Source organism: Artemia sp. Qi Xiang Cuo, chromosome 4 (genome assembly GCF_049724085.1).
Source record: "Artemia sp. Qi Xiang Cuo chromosome 4, ASM4972408v1, whole genome shotgun sequence".
In the NCBI taxonomy this organism is placed as follows: domain Eukaryota; kingdom Metazoa; phylum Arthropoda; class Branchiopoda; order Anostraca; family Artemiidae; genus Artemia; species Artemia sp. Qi Xiang Cuo.
Window position 1 is genome coordinate 38,188,687 of NC_142797.1, and position 20,127 is coordinate 38,208,813.

General features: G+C 36.2%; 1 protein-coding gene across 1 annotated transcript in view; it reads left to right on the plus strand.

Annotated features, from left to right (window-relative positions):
• LOC148953091 (ras-related protein Rab-24-like) overlaps positions 1 to 18,455 on the plus strand; it is a 66,730-nt gene extending 48,275 nt beyond the window's left edge. The window contains exons 4-5 of the mRNA XM_089087524.1: positions 7,290 to 7,340; positions 13,947 to 18,455. Coding sequence (XP_088943650.1) covers positions 7,290 to 7,340; positions 13,947 to 14,083 — 188 coding nt within the window. The 3' untranslated portion in view covers positions 14,084 to 18,455. The remainder of the gene's footprint in view (positions 1 to 7,289; positions 7,341 to 13,946) is intronic.
• Positions 18,456 to 20,127: the final 1,672 nt, after the last annotated feature.

Consider the following 20,127-nt stretch of genomic DNA (forward strand, 5'->3'; position numbering starts at 1 on the left):
AGGTTAGTTCAACATCTGAAGTAATCACCTTATCAATTAGCCTATGATTCAGGATAATGTCTCAACTTGATCGTGACAGCCTCTTAGATCACTACGTCATAGCTTAGGCATAGCAATAACATCACATAAAACCACCATATCAGATAACAAAAAAACCTCGGCTCTGGAAGTAATAAAAACAGCGGTATTGAGCTATGACACTTGTCAAATTTGCAATTTCGCAAGTTGTTGAAGATCGAAGCGCAAAAATGGGAAAATGCTTTTGAGATCTAAAAAAAAGAGAGAAAATGATTTCCAGAAAGGCATGATACGCTTTGGCAGAAAAATCTTTGGGAGTCTAGAACCAACGGACAAGTTTCGCCAAAATATATATATATAAAAAAAAACACTGTAAAATGTAAATTTTCTAGTAAAAAGCCAAGAAAGCAGGCTCATCGTTCCAGTTTTTGGTAAGAGGCTGTGGCAAGTAAAGGTAAATTGAAAGTCACTTGCCGCGAAAAAGCCACAATTTTCAACATTCTGAGTAGGAAATGTCTTCAGAAGCAGTAAGAAGCAACAGAATGCTGTAACTATTGTAAGAAATTGCAAGTTCTTTGAATCCTTTGCTTATTTAATGCCGTCGCTTTGATTTCAACTGTGGGTGGAAAGACAACGATAAATCAACCACACTTGCAGTAAAACGGTCGAAGGTTTGCGATAATTTGGGAAGAAAATGATTTACGAAGAGGTAAAAAGTAAAAGAATTTTTTAAATGCGTTAAAAATAGGAAAAAAACCTCTTAAATTTTTGTTTGATCGCTGCAGTTTATCTCGATTTCCAGGGATGTTAAGACATATTTTTCAAAATCCAGTGGGGGGGGATTTTACTACTGATGACGGTCCCTGTATATGTGACCGAAATATCTGGTATTTTTGTGAATTTCTATACACTGTCTATTAAAAAGGATTTTATTTTGAACTTTTACTTATCGGGAGGGGGGGGGGGGCAAGTTTGATACATAAAGGGTATTTTCATAATTCATGGAGGGGAGTCAATTCAAGTGCAACAAAATCGAAATTTTCTTCCTGTGGAGTGGCGAAACATGTTCAATGAATAGTAGAGAATGAAGCTGTGAGACAATTAATTATTTCGTCTCAAAATCCAAAAAGAACTTTTTGTATTCAAGGAATATAGGACGGAGGTAATCTGCATACTTGCTTGATCGTATTCAACATTGTGTCAGAAATTGAATTGGCTGTAATATTTTAGTACTAGCTAATAACAATTAGTAGGCTATACTAGTTAATGATATTTTTGTTTTTAATCCATTAAAAACAGCCAAAAGTCTCAAAGACTGACGAAAGACAAAAAAAAAAAGAAGAAAAAAAAAGCTCGTTCAGAATAAATTTTACTGATCTAAAATCTGAAAATCTTTTGTGACCAGTGAGCTTGGAAGTACCATTAGCGTCAACAGCGCTTTTTGTTAAGTGAAGAGCTCTATTGACACAAGAAATCTAAGCCTTTCCTTCATTTCATCCAACATATTATGTCTAAATAGCCTGTTTACCACAGGCTTCTCAACTTTTTTTTATTTTCCATTCTTGTTGATTATTGTACACCAACAGGTAGTCCTACTCTTGATTAGTTTTTTCAATCTGGCCTTGAAGTTGACCTAGTATTTTTGGGTTACGCTAAGCTAGAGCCCCAAACTATTAGCCTGAAGAAATAATCTATTTATTTGTCTGTATTGCAAGCTCTGAATTCTATAGTTTTTCTTTGCGGAAGGTTCTGTAGTGTCTGGACTTACTCTGTATTATATAGTTGTTCCTTGCGGAAGGTTCTGTAGTGTCTTGACTTACTTAATGTTCCATCAGGCAATATTCCGTCCAAAGACACAGCGCGATTGTAGTTGAGTGGACGAATAGTCCAATGTCATCATTTTTAATAGTCGACTTGCCGAATTTCATTTCATATGCTGTAAGAGCTATTTCTCCTAATTGGTTACCCTTTACCATTGCAGCTGAGCGATAGTCCCTACTGCCATTACTAATGTCTCTTACAATGGGGCCTGTCTTGGTGAATTGTTTCTGAGAAGCGATCCGATGGAAATAAGTACTTTGGATTTTTTTTTTTTTTTTTAATAAATATGCTGTCCATTCAAAGATTGCCCTTTTGTTTTCTCATTCAGCTGCCATAAAGCAGTTTGATCATATATAGCCTTGTTGTATATATGAAATCTTAGCAGCTTCCAGTTCCTCCAGACTCATATCAGGCCTGTTGTACTAGGGTCCATAATGAGGATCTCCAGAACTGCGTTAGTGGTTTTTCCTTTTAGTCTAATAACTGTCACTCGTTAAAACACAGTAGCCTCCTGCTTTAGATTTATTCTCAACTTAGCTTGAAGTCTGCTCATGTTCTTGCTGTACATCTTAGTTGGTTTTACTGAATTAGAGCCGAAGGTTTTTTTCTAGGTGTATGCATGCCACTTTGGACCCAGTGTGTAAGTCAGACGAGCTCCATTTTTACGGCGATAGTATGCCCAGCATTTTGAACGGGCTATTTTCTTTCCACCGTTCTATCACACTATTTTCCCTCGCACTATTTTCCCTCAAAAAAAAATTCGCAGCTATCCCAGTATAGTTCACTGTAAGATTTGTATTCGAATCATTTTGGAGAATGTCTGCTGTTTTGCTGACGACTTCAGCGTCTGCTTTAATATCTTGTAAAACTTCTCTTGGTACGCTTCTCCGCCGATCTTAAACTAAGCTTCTTCGGGTAGTCCAACTTTCTTTTCACAAGCATCTTCGTATTTTGCATGATTCTCAAAAAAATAATCGTGACCCCTCTAGACCAGGTATCTCAGCTCCAGAACTTTACCTTGGTCATCTAAGGTTTTCTTTATTGTTCCAAGAAGATTCTTTGTTAGTTTCTGGATTGCATCATTTGCTAATACTTTAGCATGCATTTCTTTTTTTCTGCTTTGACAACGCTTTGGGGTATTTTGTTTAGTTTCTGCAACATAGATCGTAAATTCATCTTTTTCAGTAGGGGAAACCATACGGGAGGGTCTGCTTTAATCTGTAAAACGCTCTAGAATCTTTGTCACCTTTATAACAAAATACCGTAACCCGTGCATTTCTCTAATAATTCGAAAAAATTCAACGAGAATGCCTGTCTCCATACCTCTAGACGGACCCTTATACTGGATGAAGTATATATGACTGAGTGGATTTTCACCCCGTCAATCGGGGTGACTTTTACATAGTTTTCAACTTTAAGGCCCTCTAGGAGTTAGCAGGGTGATCATAAAAACCTAAAACTAGTGGCAAAAGTGTGACTTTTGCTACGAGATGGCAGCCTGAGACGCTTAATATTGCATCACTGACGCAAGTGCTTCATTTTTAACGATAATTTCGATTATCAAAGTCACTCGGCTTTGGAATCACTTTGACAACCAGCTTGGACCATTAGCTTTAAGACCGTCAGATTTGCTGTAAAACTCGTTTATTGGTATCAAATGTATTAAAAGCGATAAAAAAACATCAGTTATTACAAAGATTATAGAAAAAAAACTAAAAAACAGCCTTCAAAACATTGACCAAATCAGTTGCTTCAGTAAAAAAATAAATCTTGGGGATCATAGAACCGGACAGATCCACCCCAAAAACCAACTGACTAGAGGTTCTTGAGGTGCCACCGACCTCAGAAGTCTTTGGCAACACCATTTCTACCTGGCTTGTGTAGACACAGCTTGTTTCTTCTGTCAGCACGAACTTGTGGCTCGAAGAAGCCATGCACTTTAGAAATGCAATTTCCAACTCGATGTCGATTCCAGCGTTTTATTTTCATCCTCGCTCAGATCAATTTGTCTGTCAACTCTGGCTGCGTATTTTAATGTGGACTTCTTTCCAGCCAAATTGATCACAACATAGTCCCTCACCGTAGCCGGACCCTGTCTGTCAGGGTCTTCTCAGGTCTTATGCTGATATCTGAGTCTGAACCGTCGTCGAACTGAGGGTCCTCTGGTAAACTGTCAGAACTGATTTCATCTTGAACAAACTGTGGGGATTTTCTCTTCAAAGTCTTCGACTTCTTACTTCTGGCACTTTGTCTTTCGTCAGGAACAGTATCATCTGAGTCAGAGCCGTCGTTGTCTCTGGCACTAGTCGTCTGCATCCCTTTCTTTTTTTTCACTCCTTTTGGGTGTGGCATTTATAACGTCTTCAGACGAGATACTTTTTCCTGGTGTAATTTCCAATCTTCGACGCCGATGATGTGGAGCGATAACATCTTTCCCATAGAGCTTACGCGCGAGCATCTCTAATTGCTTGTCCGACAGTTTCGCTTGTAGTTGAGTCTTCTCTGGATATTTTTGCAACGACGGCATCTTTGTTTATGGGAAATACTGAACAAGCCTTGGATCCTATTTTTATAGTCTCTGCAGATGTTTCCCTCATCTGATCCCATAGTCGAAGAGTAGGGTCTTAAAGTGATTTTTGGAGACTGTGGACTTGTTTGGATAGCGCGTCTTATATTCTGTTAGGATGTTCTGCCATACGCGTTTTATCGAATCAAACAGGGCAACATCTAGCGGCTGAAGATAGTTGGTTGAGTTTGGCGGGAGATAAACAAATCTGATGTTGTGTTCACTACAAAGACGCATGACCCTCCTATCGATATGTGATGAAAGATTATCGCCGATCAAGACTTTTGGTTCATCTGGGCCGAACTTGTTTGCCCACAGGACGATGGCTGACACAAAGAAATCATGGAAGCAAGTTGAATCGAACCACCCCGACTTTGATCTGTTGAATCGAAAGACCTTGGAGCTCCTCCAATCCACGTATCCCGGAGCTTTTCCGATTTAAAGACAATATACGGTGGAAAAAAGTTCTCCACTAGCAGTAGCTGCTACCATTATAGCTGTTGCTGATTTCCCTTGATTCATTACTCGCCCCGGATACTTTACTTTGCGTTTAAAGATAGCCTTCACTGGTCCAGGATTATCAGACAGGTTGGTTTCGTCGTAATTGACAATGCATTCAGACTTAACGTCGCGAAGCGTCTCCTCCAGGCAATCAATTTACGAGCTCATGGTCCCGGAGTTAACTTTGTTGCGGCTTGAGCTAATTCTCTGGCAGATTCTGATGCTCAGTTGTGTCCATGTCTTTTCCGAGTGTATTTTAAGAAAGATTCCGGCCCAGTCGTCTCCCGGGAGGTTGTTCTTGAAGCGCAGCTCATTCAGCCTCTTTTTATCAAGAAACGACTTGACAAGAATACGAAGATCAAACCATGTTAGCGGAAATCCCCACTCAGACAGACGAATCAGATGGTGAGTAAGAACTGTTTCTTTGTTCATTCCAAGAACTGTCTGCCCGCCGACTTTTTTTTTTAGGTGCAGGCTTTCGGTGTGGTTTCGAAGAGTACCGTACGGAGCTCCGTAGTCTTTTGCTGCAGTGTAGATTTTAGCCCCGTTCTTCACAGTTTCAAACGCCTTCTCGAATGCTTCCTTGGGAAAAGCTGTGTAGGGACGAGCGTCAGGCTTTCGTTCGTAAGTTCTTGTCATCTGAAAGAGAAAAAAAGCTTAAAGAAAACCACAGTAAACTAATCGTGACGTTTAAGCTCAGTTAGATAGATATTTTATTTCATACAAATAAAAGCAAAAACAGATAATTAAATAAAGCCAAGAGGGAACTAATCTCGAAAAGAAGGCTATCAATAATTACATTAATATCAAATACACCAAAAATAAAGATAAACCAAAAAACATCATAACATATAGAAGGAGAAGGACAAAGGAGGCTACCCCAGCGTGACAAATTCCAAAAATAATACTAAAAAAACAAAGTATAAAGTAGAATCACTCCGTCATGAAAGGTTAATAATATATTCTATTAATTTAGTCTCAAAAATTAATTGGTTATTAAGATTTTTAAATTTTATTTAAGCCTATTTGCTATAGAAGGGATTTGGTATCTTATTGATAGTTTTTCTCTTTCACAGTTAACCGAGGAGATTCTATACGCTCCAAAACGAGCCGACGAAGAAGCGAGTGAGCGAAAAGGGGTGACAAGAATATTGATTCATAAAAATAACTCGCCGGAGACTAAATATCATAATACCAGAACAATAATTGCAAATCCTTAAGTTCACTAAGGTTTAATATATGAAGAAATAAAAATTGAGTTTTTGTTTCAGAAAGACTTTGAAGTCATGCAGGACGATGAAAGAAAGTACCAAGGATTCTTATGGCTTTATTTTGCAATGTCTGGAGGGGTTTAAAATGATTAGGAAATATATTTAGGTAAATAATGGGACAATATCTTAGGTATGATTCTATTAAAGAATGATAGAAAAAAATAGAAAAGAGGAATAAAAAGAAAAAAGGTTAAAAATGAAATTAGAACACTTCGGGGTGACTTTGATAACTGTCAAAGTCACTCCCGAAATACCCATTCTCCAAGGAATGACTTTGACAGCTTACCCATCTCCTTCCGTTTTAAGGTAAATAGCCTACCTAAATACTTACTGGACGGCTTTCTGATTATATTTACAAGCCTACTAGTGCCCCACAACAACAAAACAGTCACCTGTTCTTTCGTGGTCAGACAAATTTTCAGTACGCCCTACCCCTAAACATAACGGAAAAGTACTTGCTTTACATAACCAGTTCACAAACAGACATTCTTTACTCGATGGAAGCCATTTCCACACTGACTGACGGAGATAATCTAGAGAGCCATCTAGAATTTTCTCAGGTTTTTTCTGTCACACCACCTGCCGTCAAAAGTCAAAAGATACATTTTTCCATGGTTGTGTCAATGTCATCCCTGATTATCCATCTCACCCCGGTCTGCTTGTCAGAGCTCTAATTGCTAAAGCATTATTATCCCAATCATTGCCCTTTTTTCCTAACTCCTAAGAGGTAAGCATGTATTCGCAAGCGCCACCAGTGCATTATCATACACTAGACTATAATGTATTTAAAATAATAAGATAGAAAGTGAGAATATGCTTCTAATGATTAGAGAAATATTCTCGCTTTTAGCTCAGGTTATAAGAAAAGCATCAGATACGCCATTTTTATTTGTATGCAATGGTATACAGAATGTTCATCGCAAAGCATGACAGTTCAGTATCTCAAATGTCAATTACCTCACGTTACAAAATATTCTTGTAATATTTATCTACTTTGGGGGGGGGGATGATATTAAACGACAGATATCTATTTGACCTGTGTGTTTTTGTAGTTGCCTTTAACAAACAGTGTACACCCTTCTTTTCAGAGACGTGTTTTTCTCTATTTTCAGGTATTGGAGCGACTTATTTCGAAACTTCTAGCAAGACGGGGGAGAATGTTGGTAAGGAAATTTATCTTCTAGTTGTTCTAGTTTTCATTCGATTTGTTTACCATGATCTTTTCTAAGTGCAACCTTAATGTTGGTCGTTTAATATAGTTTTAACTGACATTAAAATAACTGATACTTTGAGGGGACAATCCAGACGGTAATGAGCATTGCCAGTTTCTGATAATATATAAATTCCAAGATTTTCTCCAACCCTGCATTCTGTCTTCTGTCCACTTATTTCTTGACTTTCAGTAAAGACAAAGGAAAAATTGAAGCCCCCCCCCCCCACTGGCTGCTAGATTAAAGGCTAAGAGATACATTCCGAATTTTCCTGACTCAGGGAACATACTGAGTTTCATTTTCATTCCTTTTAGTCTTTTGTAATTCTTGTAGACAGGTTTCACACCTATAATTGTCTTAAACATGTGTTTTTCATGATGATAAAATTAATGTTTATGTTTGATAATGTAATCTGTGAGTATTTCTTACTCACAAGATGCTTACATTCTTATCGTTGTCTCTAGTTTAGTAAATTTAGTGGAAAAAAGAAAAATGCCTAGCAAGGGGTCATCCAAAATTGACCTCGTCTATCTCCTCAAAGATGCTGATACACGTTACAAAACCTGAGAAAACTTGATATTTTTATGACCCATATTCCATAAAATTCAAACATTTTCTTAGGATCATTATTAGTTTTTAATAGATATTAGTGTGGTAAAAATAATGTATGTGATAAGGAATAATATCAGGGCCACAGTCATAAAACACGCTCAACTAAATTTGGTGAAAAAGTCAAAATTTTAATTGATACTAACACAGCCATAATCGATATTTTTACGACGTTTCAGTCTATGATTAATCTTAATAGACCCTTCTCTGTGCCTAATCTTAAATAGAAACTACCTCAATGTAAGCACCTGCCGCTTTCAATTTTCAATCATTTTCTTTTTCACCAAACCACTTTTGTATGGAAGGAGTTGTGTAGAAACTTCGGAAAGGGCTCTTTCGATTGGAAATTGAAAGGTGTAGTGCCCTTTGTTGAGAGTCAAAAGTGATTGGAGGGAAACCAGTCCCCCTCCCACGCCCCTTTTTGGTATCCTCCCTTGGTGCCTTTGGGCAAGGGCTGTAAGTTATGCAATTTGCCAATTGTTTGGATATAGGAATTGTTATCGGGAAAGGGTGCATGTTTGATCCTGGATCTCCAAAAAGCCTTAGGGTATTAAGCTGAAGCTTCCATAAAATGCCGAGGGGAGAGTAGAACTGAATCAAAACACACCATGTGCATGTTTGTTGTCAAAAGCGTATATAAGCAAAATCTCAGGAACATTTAGAGTACTGTTGAAACCTAGAGGAAGTTGAAACTTTCTGGCATGTCGAGTGGGGGGGGGGGGGGGGTTGAAAAAAAAAACAAATGGCACTTTGCGCATCCTGCTACTACTGCTACCACTAATACTACTACTACTAATAAGGATTTGGTAATAAGGGTGAAACTTTCAGAGGATGTTGAGGAGGATGTTGAATTAAATCAAAGCATACTATTTTCATACATTGTGTGCAAAGGGTGTATCAGCAATATCTCAGGAACGGCCTAAAGTATTAAGTCGAAATTTTCAGGGCATGTTGGGGGGGGGGCGTTGAACTAAGAAAAGGCACTATATACATACTACTACCACTCCTACTGCTAATGATAGTGTTACTACTACTACTACTAATATTGCTAAGACTTAGGGTATTAAAATGAAACTTTCAGAAAATGTTGAGGGGGATGTCGAGATGCAACTTGTCAATGGGTGGTATCAGCAATATCTCAGGAACGGCTTAGGGTATTAAGTTGGAACCTTCAGGGTATGTTGAACTAACCAGAAGGTGCTATGTTCACACTACTATTACTACTGCTACTTCTAGTACTACTACTGAGGCTAAGAGTATTAAGGTGAAACTTTCGGCGAAGGTTGAGGGAGATGTTGAACTAAGTCAAAACACACTATATGAATGCAGATTATCAAACTAGCATATCAACAATGTCTCAAGAACGACTTGGAGTATTAAGTTGATAGTTTCAGGGCATGTTGACGGGTGAAGTTTATAATGTTATAAGGGTCAAACTTTTAAGGAATGTTATGGAGGATGTTGAACTAAATCATAACTTACTATGTTCATGCTGGTTGTCAGAAAAGCGTATCAGCAATTTCTCAAGAACGGCTTAGGGCATTAGGTTAAAACTTTTAAGGCTTGTTGAAGGGTATGTTGAAGGAAACAAAAGGCACTATATGCATACTACTGATACTGTTACTGCTGCTACTATCAGTTATTCTAAGGCTAAGGATTTGAAATTGAATTTCAGGGAATGTTGAGGGGATGTTGAACTAAATCAAGATACATTATTTTCAAACAGCTTGTCAAAAGGGCGTATCAGCAATATCCCAGGAGCGGTTTGGGGTATCAAGTTGAAACTTCCAGGGTATCTTAAAGGGGAAATTAAACTAAACAAAAACGTATTATATGCATACTCCTGCGTTTACTACTACTAGTAGTAGTGCTACTACTACAACTACTACTAATGGTACTAATACTGCTGCAACTACTACTGCTACTAAGGCTAGGGTTATATGGCTGAAACTTTTAGAGAATATGGACGGGGATGTTGAACTAAATTAAAACACACCATGTTCTTGCAGGTTGTCAAAAAGGCGTATCAGGAATATCTCAGAAAAGGCTTAGAACATTAAGTTGAAACTTTTAGAGCATGTTGAGAGGGAGGATGAACCAAGCAAAAGCCACTATTCGTATACTACTGCTATTAATACTACTATTGCTACTACTACTAATATTACAGCTGCTGTTACTAATTTCAAAGGCTAAGTGCATTAAGGTGAAACCTTCAACAAATTTTTAGGGGATAATGAACTAAATCAAAATATGTTGAGAGGGATTTTGAACTAAAGAAAGGCACTATGTGCACACTACTGCTACTACCACTACTATTACTTTTACTACTACTACTGCTACTACTAGTACTACCACTACTGCTACTTCTAGTATTACCACTACTGCTAATACTACTAAGGCTAAGGACATAAGGCTGAAACTTCCAGGGAGTATGGACGGGGATGTTGAACTAAATCAAAACACCATTTTCTTGCAGGCTGTCAAAAAGGCGTATCAACAATATCTCATGAACGGCTTAGAATATTAATTTGAAACTTTCAGGGCATTTTGAGGGGGATGTTGAACCAACCAAAAGCTAGTATATGTGTGCTACTACTAGTATTACTACTGCTGCTACTACTACTAAAATTGCTGCTGCTCTTCCTACTACTACTACTACTACTCTACTACTACTTCAAACGCTAAGTATATTAAGATGAAAATTTCGTTAAGGGCATAGTTGGATCTAAGAGGGAGCAAGAGGGGACAAGCTCTCCGGGTGGTATGTATGGGTAGGGGTGGCTAAACAAGCTGAAGAGTAGAAATTAAAAAAAAAAAAAAAAGACTAATTCAACGTTTGAAGTTATCTAAATTGTAATACCCAAGTTTTTTTTCTAGCATAATTACACGTTTTTAGTAGCGTCTGGCGTTTCCCTCCTGTTTTGCTTTAAGGGTTAATTTGTGCATTGGGATGATTGAGCTTATGCTATATGAGTGGGTCAGGCTCCAACGATTGTCTGCTTCCCAGCTAGGCAGGGAGCCCAGGTTAGTCTCTCTGTTAATTATTTTGAGAGTTTTCAAGGATTACCAATTCACGAAAATGTAGGGAAGCAAGTATTTTCTTAGTTTTTTTAGTAAAGACACAAAAAATGCATTTCTCAAATTCCAGGGGTGTTTTTTTTAATGGGACTACCCCAAAAATGGTATTTTTCTTAGCCTATCCCCACATTTTCCCATCTGTAAATTATACTTTTTCATATAACTTAGCTAGGAAGAAATTGAAGACATCACTTGATATCCTTTGTTTGTGCCATTTCCAAATATTTCCAATCAGTTCTGGGCACGGTTTTGTAGCTCTTAAAGGGACTCAAATTAGTACATAGTAACAAAAGTTCGAAGATGTGTTTAAAAAAAAAACTGTCTATTGAAAAAATTGTCATTTGAATGTGATTAAAGGAATGATAATCATTACTTTGGTTAATCTTAATAGGAGACGTGGTTTTAGGGGGTTAGAGGGGTCACTTGCACCAGGTGCAGGAATTTTAGAGGCGAAAAATTTCAAATAAATAATCTAACGGTCATTATCATATTTTAGTTTTTGAAATTTATATTATTAAAAGGAAGTAGAGGGCGCAATTGGCAACATTTTGTTATCAAATGAAAATTTTGTTAAGATTTGGTCTAAAAATATTTGAGTGACATGGGGAGGGGGGCAAATCAAGATTTTACCCCATGGCGCAAGAGAAGCCAAAACCGGCACTGCTTAATAGTAAAATGATATTTTGAAAATAAATTATCAAGACTTTTTTAAAAGAGCTCGAAACCCTTCGAAAACGGTGTCTCAGCAAAACAAAAAGTACAACATTGAAATTACCATTGTTGAAAACTGGAAATAGGAAATTTATATCCCCACCCTTGAACAACAAGGAAAATCAGATTTTTACATGGGTAGCACTGATGCGTCCTCTTTTTCTTCTTTTGTTCTTTTTTTTCGTTGTTGCTAGCAGGGCACTGAAATATCACAGAGAGTTGTTTAAGGGCTCAGTTAAAAGCTAATTTTTATATCTAATTATTTTTTAACCAATCTTTTATTTTAAACCATATTCTAAAAACTATAGAAAATACAATGAGTTATCTTTTAGGGTACCTTCAAGGGTTCAAAATTAAATTTTCCCAGAAGCGATGATTATACTTTCCAAAAGCACATGTGATGCATTCACGTTTTTGCTACCTAAATTATATAAAAAGTGTAAATTTGCCTCCCCGTGTTCCCGTATAATTCGTCTCATTTAGGGTTTCAACAATTCATTTAGGGTTTGATGTCGCCATGGCGTTTGACACCGTAAATCATTCGTTGCTTCTTTTTAAACTCAAGTCTTATGGATTTCCAACACAAGCTGTTAAATTTTTTGCATCTTACCTTTCTGGGAGACGACTAGCTTGTGTTGATAAATCTCGTGATCTCCGTTCCGAAACTTTTCCGATTGATACTGGAGTGCCTCAGGGCTCTGTCCTTGGGCCTATTCTACTTCTTCTTTTTATAAATGATTTGCCTGAAGTTTTGCCTCTTTGTAAAATTATAATGTTTGCTGATGATGTAGTAATTTTTGCTTCTCACTGGGACCTATCAGTTCTTTTCCAGCACCTCGAAAGTACGTTACTAACTGTAGCTGATTGGTGTTCAAGGAATTTACTAGCTCTTAATGAAAAAAAAATGCGAATATATGTTATTTTCGCGAACTGGATCAGCAGTGTCAGATAGCTTCTCTCTTTTCTTGAATGGTCTTGAATTAAAACGGGTAGATCAGTTCAAATATCTTGGGATTATTTCAGATGAAAATTTGTCGTTTCATAAGTATATAAAAATAATATCGTTAAAATCTTCACAAAATATCTGCATGCTAACTCGTCTTCTTCATTTCTTTCCTAAACCATTCTAAAATCTATTTATTATTCTTTCGTCCACCCATATTTTCTCTATTGCATTTTGTTTTGGTCATCTACCTTTTCATCTGTTTTCAAATCTCTCCAAATACTTCAGAATAAAGCAATAAGGATTCTTTTTAATGTTGATTACGGATCTTTAGTTAGACAACTATATGAGACTCCAACAATTTTTTCTTTGGACCAACTTCATTTAATTTCTATTTCTAGTATTTGTCACGATTATCAATATAGCAATTTACCTGTAAATTTCTCCGGCATTTTTCTGACTAATTTCCAATTTCATAATTATCCTACTACGCATCGTTCAGACTTTTCGTACGAAATTCGCTAGATATCAAGAGCGGGATTCAGCATCCGTCACACTGGGCCAAAAATCTGGATCTCAATTCCAGCATCAGTTCGAGAATGCAGCAACAAGCGACATTTTCTAAGATTGGTGAAGAAATGTCTTATGACATGCTAAGCATTTTGTTCATTAGGGTTTTCTTTTTCGTTGTTGTAAAATTTAGTTAGAAAATGGCTGTGTATTTTCGTTGGCAATATTTTCAACGCTAAAGTATGCCACCAGGCATGTGCGCTGTTTTGTGACATTTATTTATGTATGTGTTATAAATAAAAATATTCTACTCTACTCTATTCTACTCTAACAAACCATCCCACCATGGAATAGATTTCAGCATACGCGCCTATTAGTACAATGACACTTTTACTCGTTTAATGTTTGATCAGTTGCAATAAAATCATACTTATGTCATTGCTCCATGTTAAAATATTTTTGAATTAAAAGTGGCAATTTTCAAGCTACAGAAATTAACATTAATTCTCCACGCAACGTTAGCATAATTTTGGCTTTACCTGTAATTTTGTTTGGCTTACATTTAACGCTTCAAAGACTCAATGCCCGTGAAAGAGACGAACAAACGTTTTCTAGCAGCTAAAACTCCGTCTTGATTGGTGTACTGGCTTGTCTTAATTGATCAATAACTAGTACTGCAACTACTACCAACAGTTCTTTTTATTTAGATGCTCTATTCGAGACGATTATTGCTGACTTCGGTGTTCGGCCATCAAACTTCGAGCTGAGTGACTCTATTATCCTTCACGAAAAGACAAGGCCTTATGGATCAACCTGTGTTGGCTGTCCCTGCTGGCTAAATTGAGTTAGTGATAACTTAAGTTTTGCTTTCTGTGAAAGTTTTTTCCATATACCTCATAGCGTCTGTGATTTTTACTTGTTTGGGCTTTGCTTTTTTTTTAACAATCATTTCAGAACCTCCTATCGAAATAGTAATCTTTAAATGTATATTTTGTTTAAGCAGTTTTGGTGAATTATCACGTCCATTAGCAAATTTTGGTATTGCACTACAAAATTTTTGTTTTTCGTCACTATCAATTTTATTTGTTTGTTGGTTGTGTTTCAGTAATGATTATATCATTAGTCCAAACTCGGTGCATAGCTGGTTAGAACCAGAATTTTCGTTCTTTATAAAGGTATTTCTGTAAAGAAAAACAGATTGCTTCAAACAGATTGAGTTAGATGTCTCAGAACGAAATTTTGTTGACAAAAACCCAAAGAAAATATAATAATAGCAATAAGTACTCTAACCTGCTATGCATCAAGTTAGATTACTCAGTAAGATTTTTTTTAGTAAAAAAAACGTGAGTTGTTTTGTTTTATTGTGTCCAAAATGAAAGAAAAATGAGAAAAGTGAATTTTGCAGCTTTGATAGAGATTTTTTTTATGGACTAACTTCCAAATTATCGATTTTTATTAAAATATCTTTCCATGTATATTTTTTGGTTCAGTCTTTCTACTGTTTCTGTATCTATGAGTTTTATTATCTTTAGGGTTATCTATAATAAATAATATGCATTAGAAAATAACTTGGGAAAAGACCATTATATCATAAAACACATGTTTTAACCCTCGTGTTGAGTGTTAGGCCCACACCTCATAGTTTAAACACTTAGAATAGGCATTTAAAAGAAGATTTTTCGTTGCTGTTTAGAGCAACGAAAGCCAAATAAAAAATAAGACTTTTAATCAAATTTTGGCTCAAGCATTTCAGACAAATCCTTCCCTAAATTTAGAGGGTTATTACATAATTTTGAAGAACAAACACAGGAAATTATGTTCTAGCTTAAGTATAATCCAAATATTGGAGGTGACTTTTACTGTAATTAACCCTCAATGCTTTATAAAACTCAAAACCTCATATACATAAACCTCTGAATACTTAACAGTTTCGACTCCAGGAAATATAAATTCCACCAGATTTAAGTCTGTTACTTAAGGAGAATAGTCTTTTGAGCGACTGTACATAACGAAGGATGATCTTGAACAATAAACTACTAGCCGATTTGCGATGAGTCAATCGAAACTTTCATTGAAACCCCTTTAGAGGCCTTCTAACAACTGGTTTTTAGTTCCCGTCGCAACTGTTAATTCAATATTGCCAGCAAATAAGGACAAGTTTTCACTTATTTCACCCTAACTTGCTAGTTAACGTGTAGGTACAACAAAATCAAGACGATGTACTCCATTTTGAATATCATTAATATAAACAAAGAAAAAAGCGGACCGAGTGCTAAAGTCTTTGGTACCCCTTGTGAAGTTTTTCTAAACTGTGACCAAACCATAATCTATATTTACCTATAATTCATAATGTATCATTGAGATACATTATGTTCTGCCATATAAAAAAGTTCGAATAAAGCTTAACGCTTTATTCCGAACACTATTGTTACTTGATTTGCTTAGTAAAACATCATGGTTATCGCATTAAAACTCCTTAGGAATGTCCAGAAAAGAGGAATCAACCTTAAGGTTACTATCTAGACCCTAATTATTATCAGTAGTAGTGAGATAGAGAAGTTGTTTTCAGTCGACTTACTTCTTCTGAACTCGAACTGATTCTCATGAATGAAATGCGGTAGTGGCCAAAAAATTGCTAAGTCAAGAGCAAACAGAAATTGCTCCATTATTACTTACCTATGGTTAACTAGTTACTCAGGCCAGTCAATTTATTGCCAATAATGCTGAAAATATTTTTTACCACCTTCAATGAGATCATATCAATCCGTGAACCCCCATCTCTAGATAAGTATGAAGGTACTAGACACTTAAGGTCCAAGCCGGCGGTGCTGATCACCATTTTGTGGTCCTTCAGCCAGGAAGTGCAATGGGGGGCTCCGGGCCAGCCACCCAGTACTTTCGCACACTTTTTTTGCTTACCTTCTCCAGATTTCTCTAGGTACCCTTTTTAGAGCTGGGCCGACAATGGCTGAGCTTACAGAGTCACGCCACTAACCCCCATCACAAGCCAAATATTCGGCCACGCCAGGAAAAGAACCTGTGCTCCTTGGACAAAGGTTTCTCAACCCACCGTGCCAGCCTTATTAGGTTAGAAATATTAGGTCCATTTTCCCAAGTAAATAGTAGCAAACAAAGGTAATTTATTTTCAGATTGCTGCTTGCATGGTCGAATTGTACTGCCACCATTACCATTTCCAAATGAATTGGTCCGCCTGTTTTTAAGATATCACTTGCTTTCTAAAGAGTTGCACAAAAGAATCTGAAACATAAATTCTTGTTTCGCACTAGCTTCATTCAATGTAAGCGATAATCAAACTATTAATAATCCTAATGTTTTTAGCTTTGAAAATAGATGGACAAATTTAGCGGTTCAACCATTGCAAACCACTGAAGGTGATTTCGAACCACCCTTATATGGCAAAATGTTATTTTTAGACCCCGATAAAGCTGTTGAAGAACGCCTCGCACATTCTTTAAAGTCCTATGACTGTAGTTCTAATTCTTTAATCTAATGACTCTCTTGGAAGAAATATTACGGGGCATAAACAACTATGACAACGGTTACTAGAAAGTGCGAGAAATGGAGGAGAGTGCAAATCAACCTGCTGTCTCATTGGGACAACAGCCTCCAAACATACAGCTGATTTTCACTGTGCCAGATGGTGTCAATTATAGACAATTTAATCCTTCTTCATGTAATAAAGTATGTGTTTTTATATTTTTCCTCGAATTTGGTTACTTAATTTTTTCTTTCTTAACTAACATTTTGATTTATCTAGCCACAAAAAAGAATGTAAACACTAGGTAACAACTGTAAGAAATAATTTGTGTTTTTCCAAGAGTGTTAGTGTTTGTGTCGAACCTATGGCGAATTCATGACATCAATGTGAGGCTGACATTTTCAGCGGTTAAAAGCACGCGGCAGGCTTATATATATGGATTCTCATTGTCGCTGGTCTTCTAGCCGCAGAAAATTTGTTGTCTTTTCACACTGCAGTTTTTTCAAGGATATTTGATGATTAAAGCAAGTCAAGTTTCTAACAATGATTTCTACTAAGCTTCAAACTTTTGATTTTATTTTTTAAGGTTTTTGAATTTTTGTAATCTCTTGTTAAATTATATACAAATATTTTTGCAATTACCAGTTTTTTGCTCTTTACGCAATTAAATGTCTTTTCATACTGCGGTCTATTCAAAGATATTTGATTATTACAGCAAGTCCGATTTCTAACAATGATTTCTACTAAGCTTCAAACTGTTGGTTTTGTTGTTTAAGACTTTTGAATTGTTGTAATCCCTTTTTAAAATATATACAAATATTATTGCAATTACTAGTTGTTTTGCTCTTTAAGCAATTATATCTTTTTTCATACTGAAGTCTATTCAAAGATATTTGATTATTAAAGCAATTCCAATTTCTAACAACGATTTCTACTAAGCTTCAAACTTTTGGTTTTCTTTTTCAAGGTTTTTGAATTGTTGTAATCCCTTTTTAAAATATATACAAATATTTTTGCAATTACCAGTTTTTGGCTCTTTCCGCAATTCAATGTCTTTTCATACTGCAGTCTATTCAAAGAAATTTGAATATTAAATCAAGTCCGATTCCTTACATTGACTTCTACTTAGCTTGAAACTTTTGGTTTTCTTTTTTAAGGTTTTGGAATTGTTGTAACCCCCTGTTAAAATATATACACATATTTTTGCAATTCTAACAACGATTTCTCCTAAGCTTCAAAGTTTTGGTTTTCTATTTTAAGGTTTTGAAATTATTGTAATCCCTTGTCAAAATATACACAAAAATTTTTGCAATTACCTGCTTTTTGCTCTTTAAGCAATTTAATGCACTTCTACATATCTAAAAATCTTCAATTTTCCTCATAAGTGTGACAAGGGTGACCACGTCATTGCAATACTGACATATAAATATGATGTCACTCACATAAATTTTTTTTTCAAAAAATTAAGGCTCTTAACGAACTTTCTTAAAATTCTGATCCATCTAAATCGTTTTTTAGGCAAGAATATATCAGGATGCCAATTTTCCTGAAAAAAGTGATTTATGCTAAGCTTCAAACTTTTGGTTTTCTTTCTTAATTTTTGGAATTGTTGGAATCCCTTGTCAAAATATATTCAAATATTTTGTGCAATTACCAGTTTTTTGCTCTTTACGCAATTTAATGTCTTTTCACACTGTGTCTTTTCAAAGATTAGTAAGCAAGTCCAATTTCTAACAGCGATTTCTGCTAAGCTTCAAACTTTTGACTTTATTTTTTAAGATATTTGAATTGTTGTAATCCCTTGTTCAAATACATACAAATATTTTTGAAATTTCCATTTTTCTGTTCTTTAGGAAATTTAATGTCTTTTCATACTGTATTCAAAGATATTTGATTATATGCTTTTTCCAAAATTAAGGTTTTTAACGAATACCGGGCCCCGGCATTCAGTACCGCTGGCAGGCTTCTATATATGGGCTCTCATTGTCACTTTGCTTCTACAGGCAGACAATTTGAGCCTTTTCTTGAAAAGGCTAGCAGTCCCTCAAAAGTTACGAGCCTGAGAAAATCTGCCTTATTTTCGAAAAAAGGGAAAAACACCCCCTAAAAGTTATAGAATCTTAATGAAAATCACAACATCAGATTCAGCGTATCAGATAACCCTACTGTAGAGGTTTCAAGCTCCCATCTGGAAAAATGTGGAATTTTGTATTTTTTGCCAGAAGAAAGATCATGGATGCGTGTTTATTTGCCTTTTTTTTCTTTTCCCCGGGGGTGATCGTATTGACCCAGATGTCCTAGAACTTTACGAGAGGGCTTATTTGAACAGAAATTGAAAGTTCTAGTGCCTTTTTTAATCAAAAACAAAAAAATAAAAAAAATAGAATCAATTAAAAAAAAAAAAACTGCATTTTAGATGTCTTTTCATATTTTCAAAGATATTTGATTGTTTAAGCAATCATAACTATATATGACGTAATAAATGAACATGACGTAATATCTAACACCGATTGTGTACTACTACTACTACTACTAACAACTCACCACAAAACCAAGCCGCCTGAGGCCAACACAGCTACGCATGCTCCTCCTCCATCCCAATCTATTCAAAGCCTCCCTTTTTACACCCGCCCACGAAGAATTTCATTTGCTTTAAATCTTTCTTTATGACGTCCTCTCACCCCAGACGAGGACGACGTGCGTTCCGTTTAGCCTTAGACGGTTGGCCAAAAAGAACGATCTTGGGAAATCTGTCATCCTTCGTCCGCACAACGCTCCCTAGCCACCTAAACCTTTCTTTCATTATAGCCCTAGAGAGCGGTATTGAACCACATTTTTCGCATAGCCTATTGTTTGAAATACGGTCAGTCAGCCGGGTATCCAGAACAATCCTTAAGCAATTTTTCTAGAAAATATCTAGCAAATCTTCATCCACTTTTTGGAGCGTCCATGCTTCAGAGCCATATTTGACCACTGTCATCACTGTAGCTTCTAATATTATAATCCTGATTTGCAGATTTATCTTCCTATTCTTCCAAGGTTTTTTTAACTATGAAAAAGCACCCTGAGCCTTGGCTATTCTACTTTTAACATCTTCACTACTCCCACCATCTTTACTAATAATACTACCAAGGTAAGCGAAGCTGCTCGCCTGATCAATCTTTTCATTACCCAACGTCACCTTTTCATCTTCACTTATTCCTAGTCTTAGTGACTTAGTCTTCTTGCCATTAATTTTTAAACCTATTCTAGCACCCTGAACTCGCAAACCTCTAAAAATTCATTCAATTTGCTGACACTTTTATCTAGGACGCTTAAATCCTCAGCATAATCTAAGTCCAGGAGACTTTTCCTCCCCATTTGATTCCGTGGTCTCCCATTGCCTTTC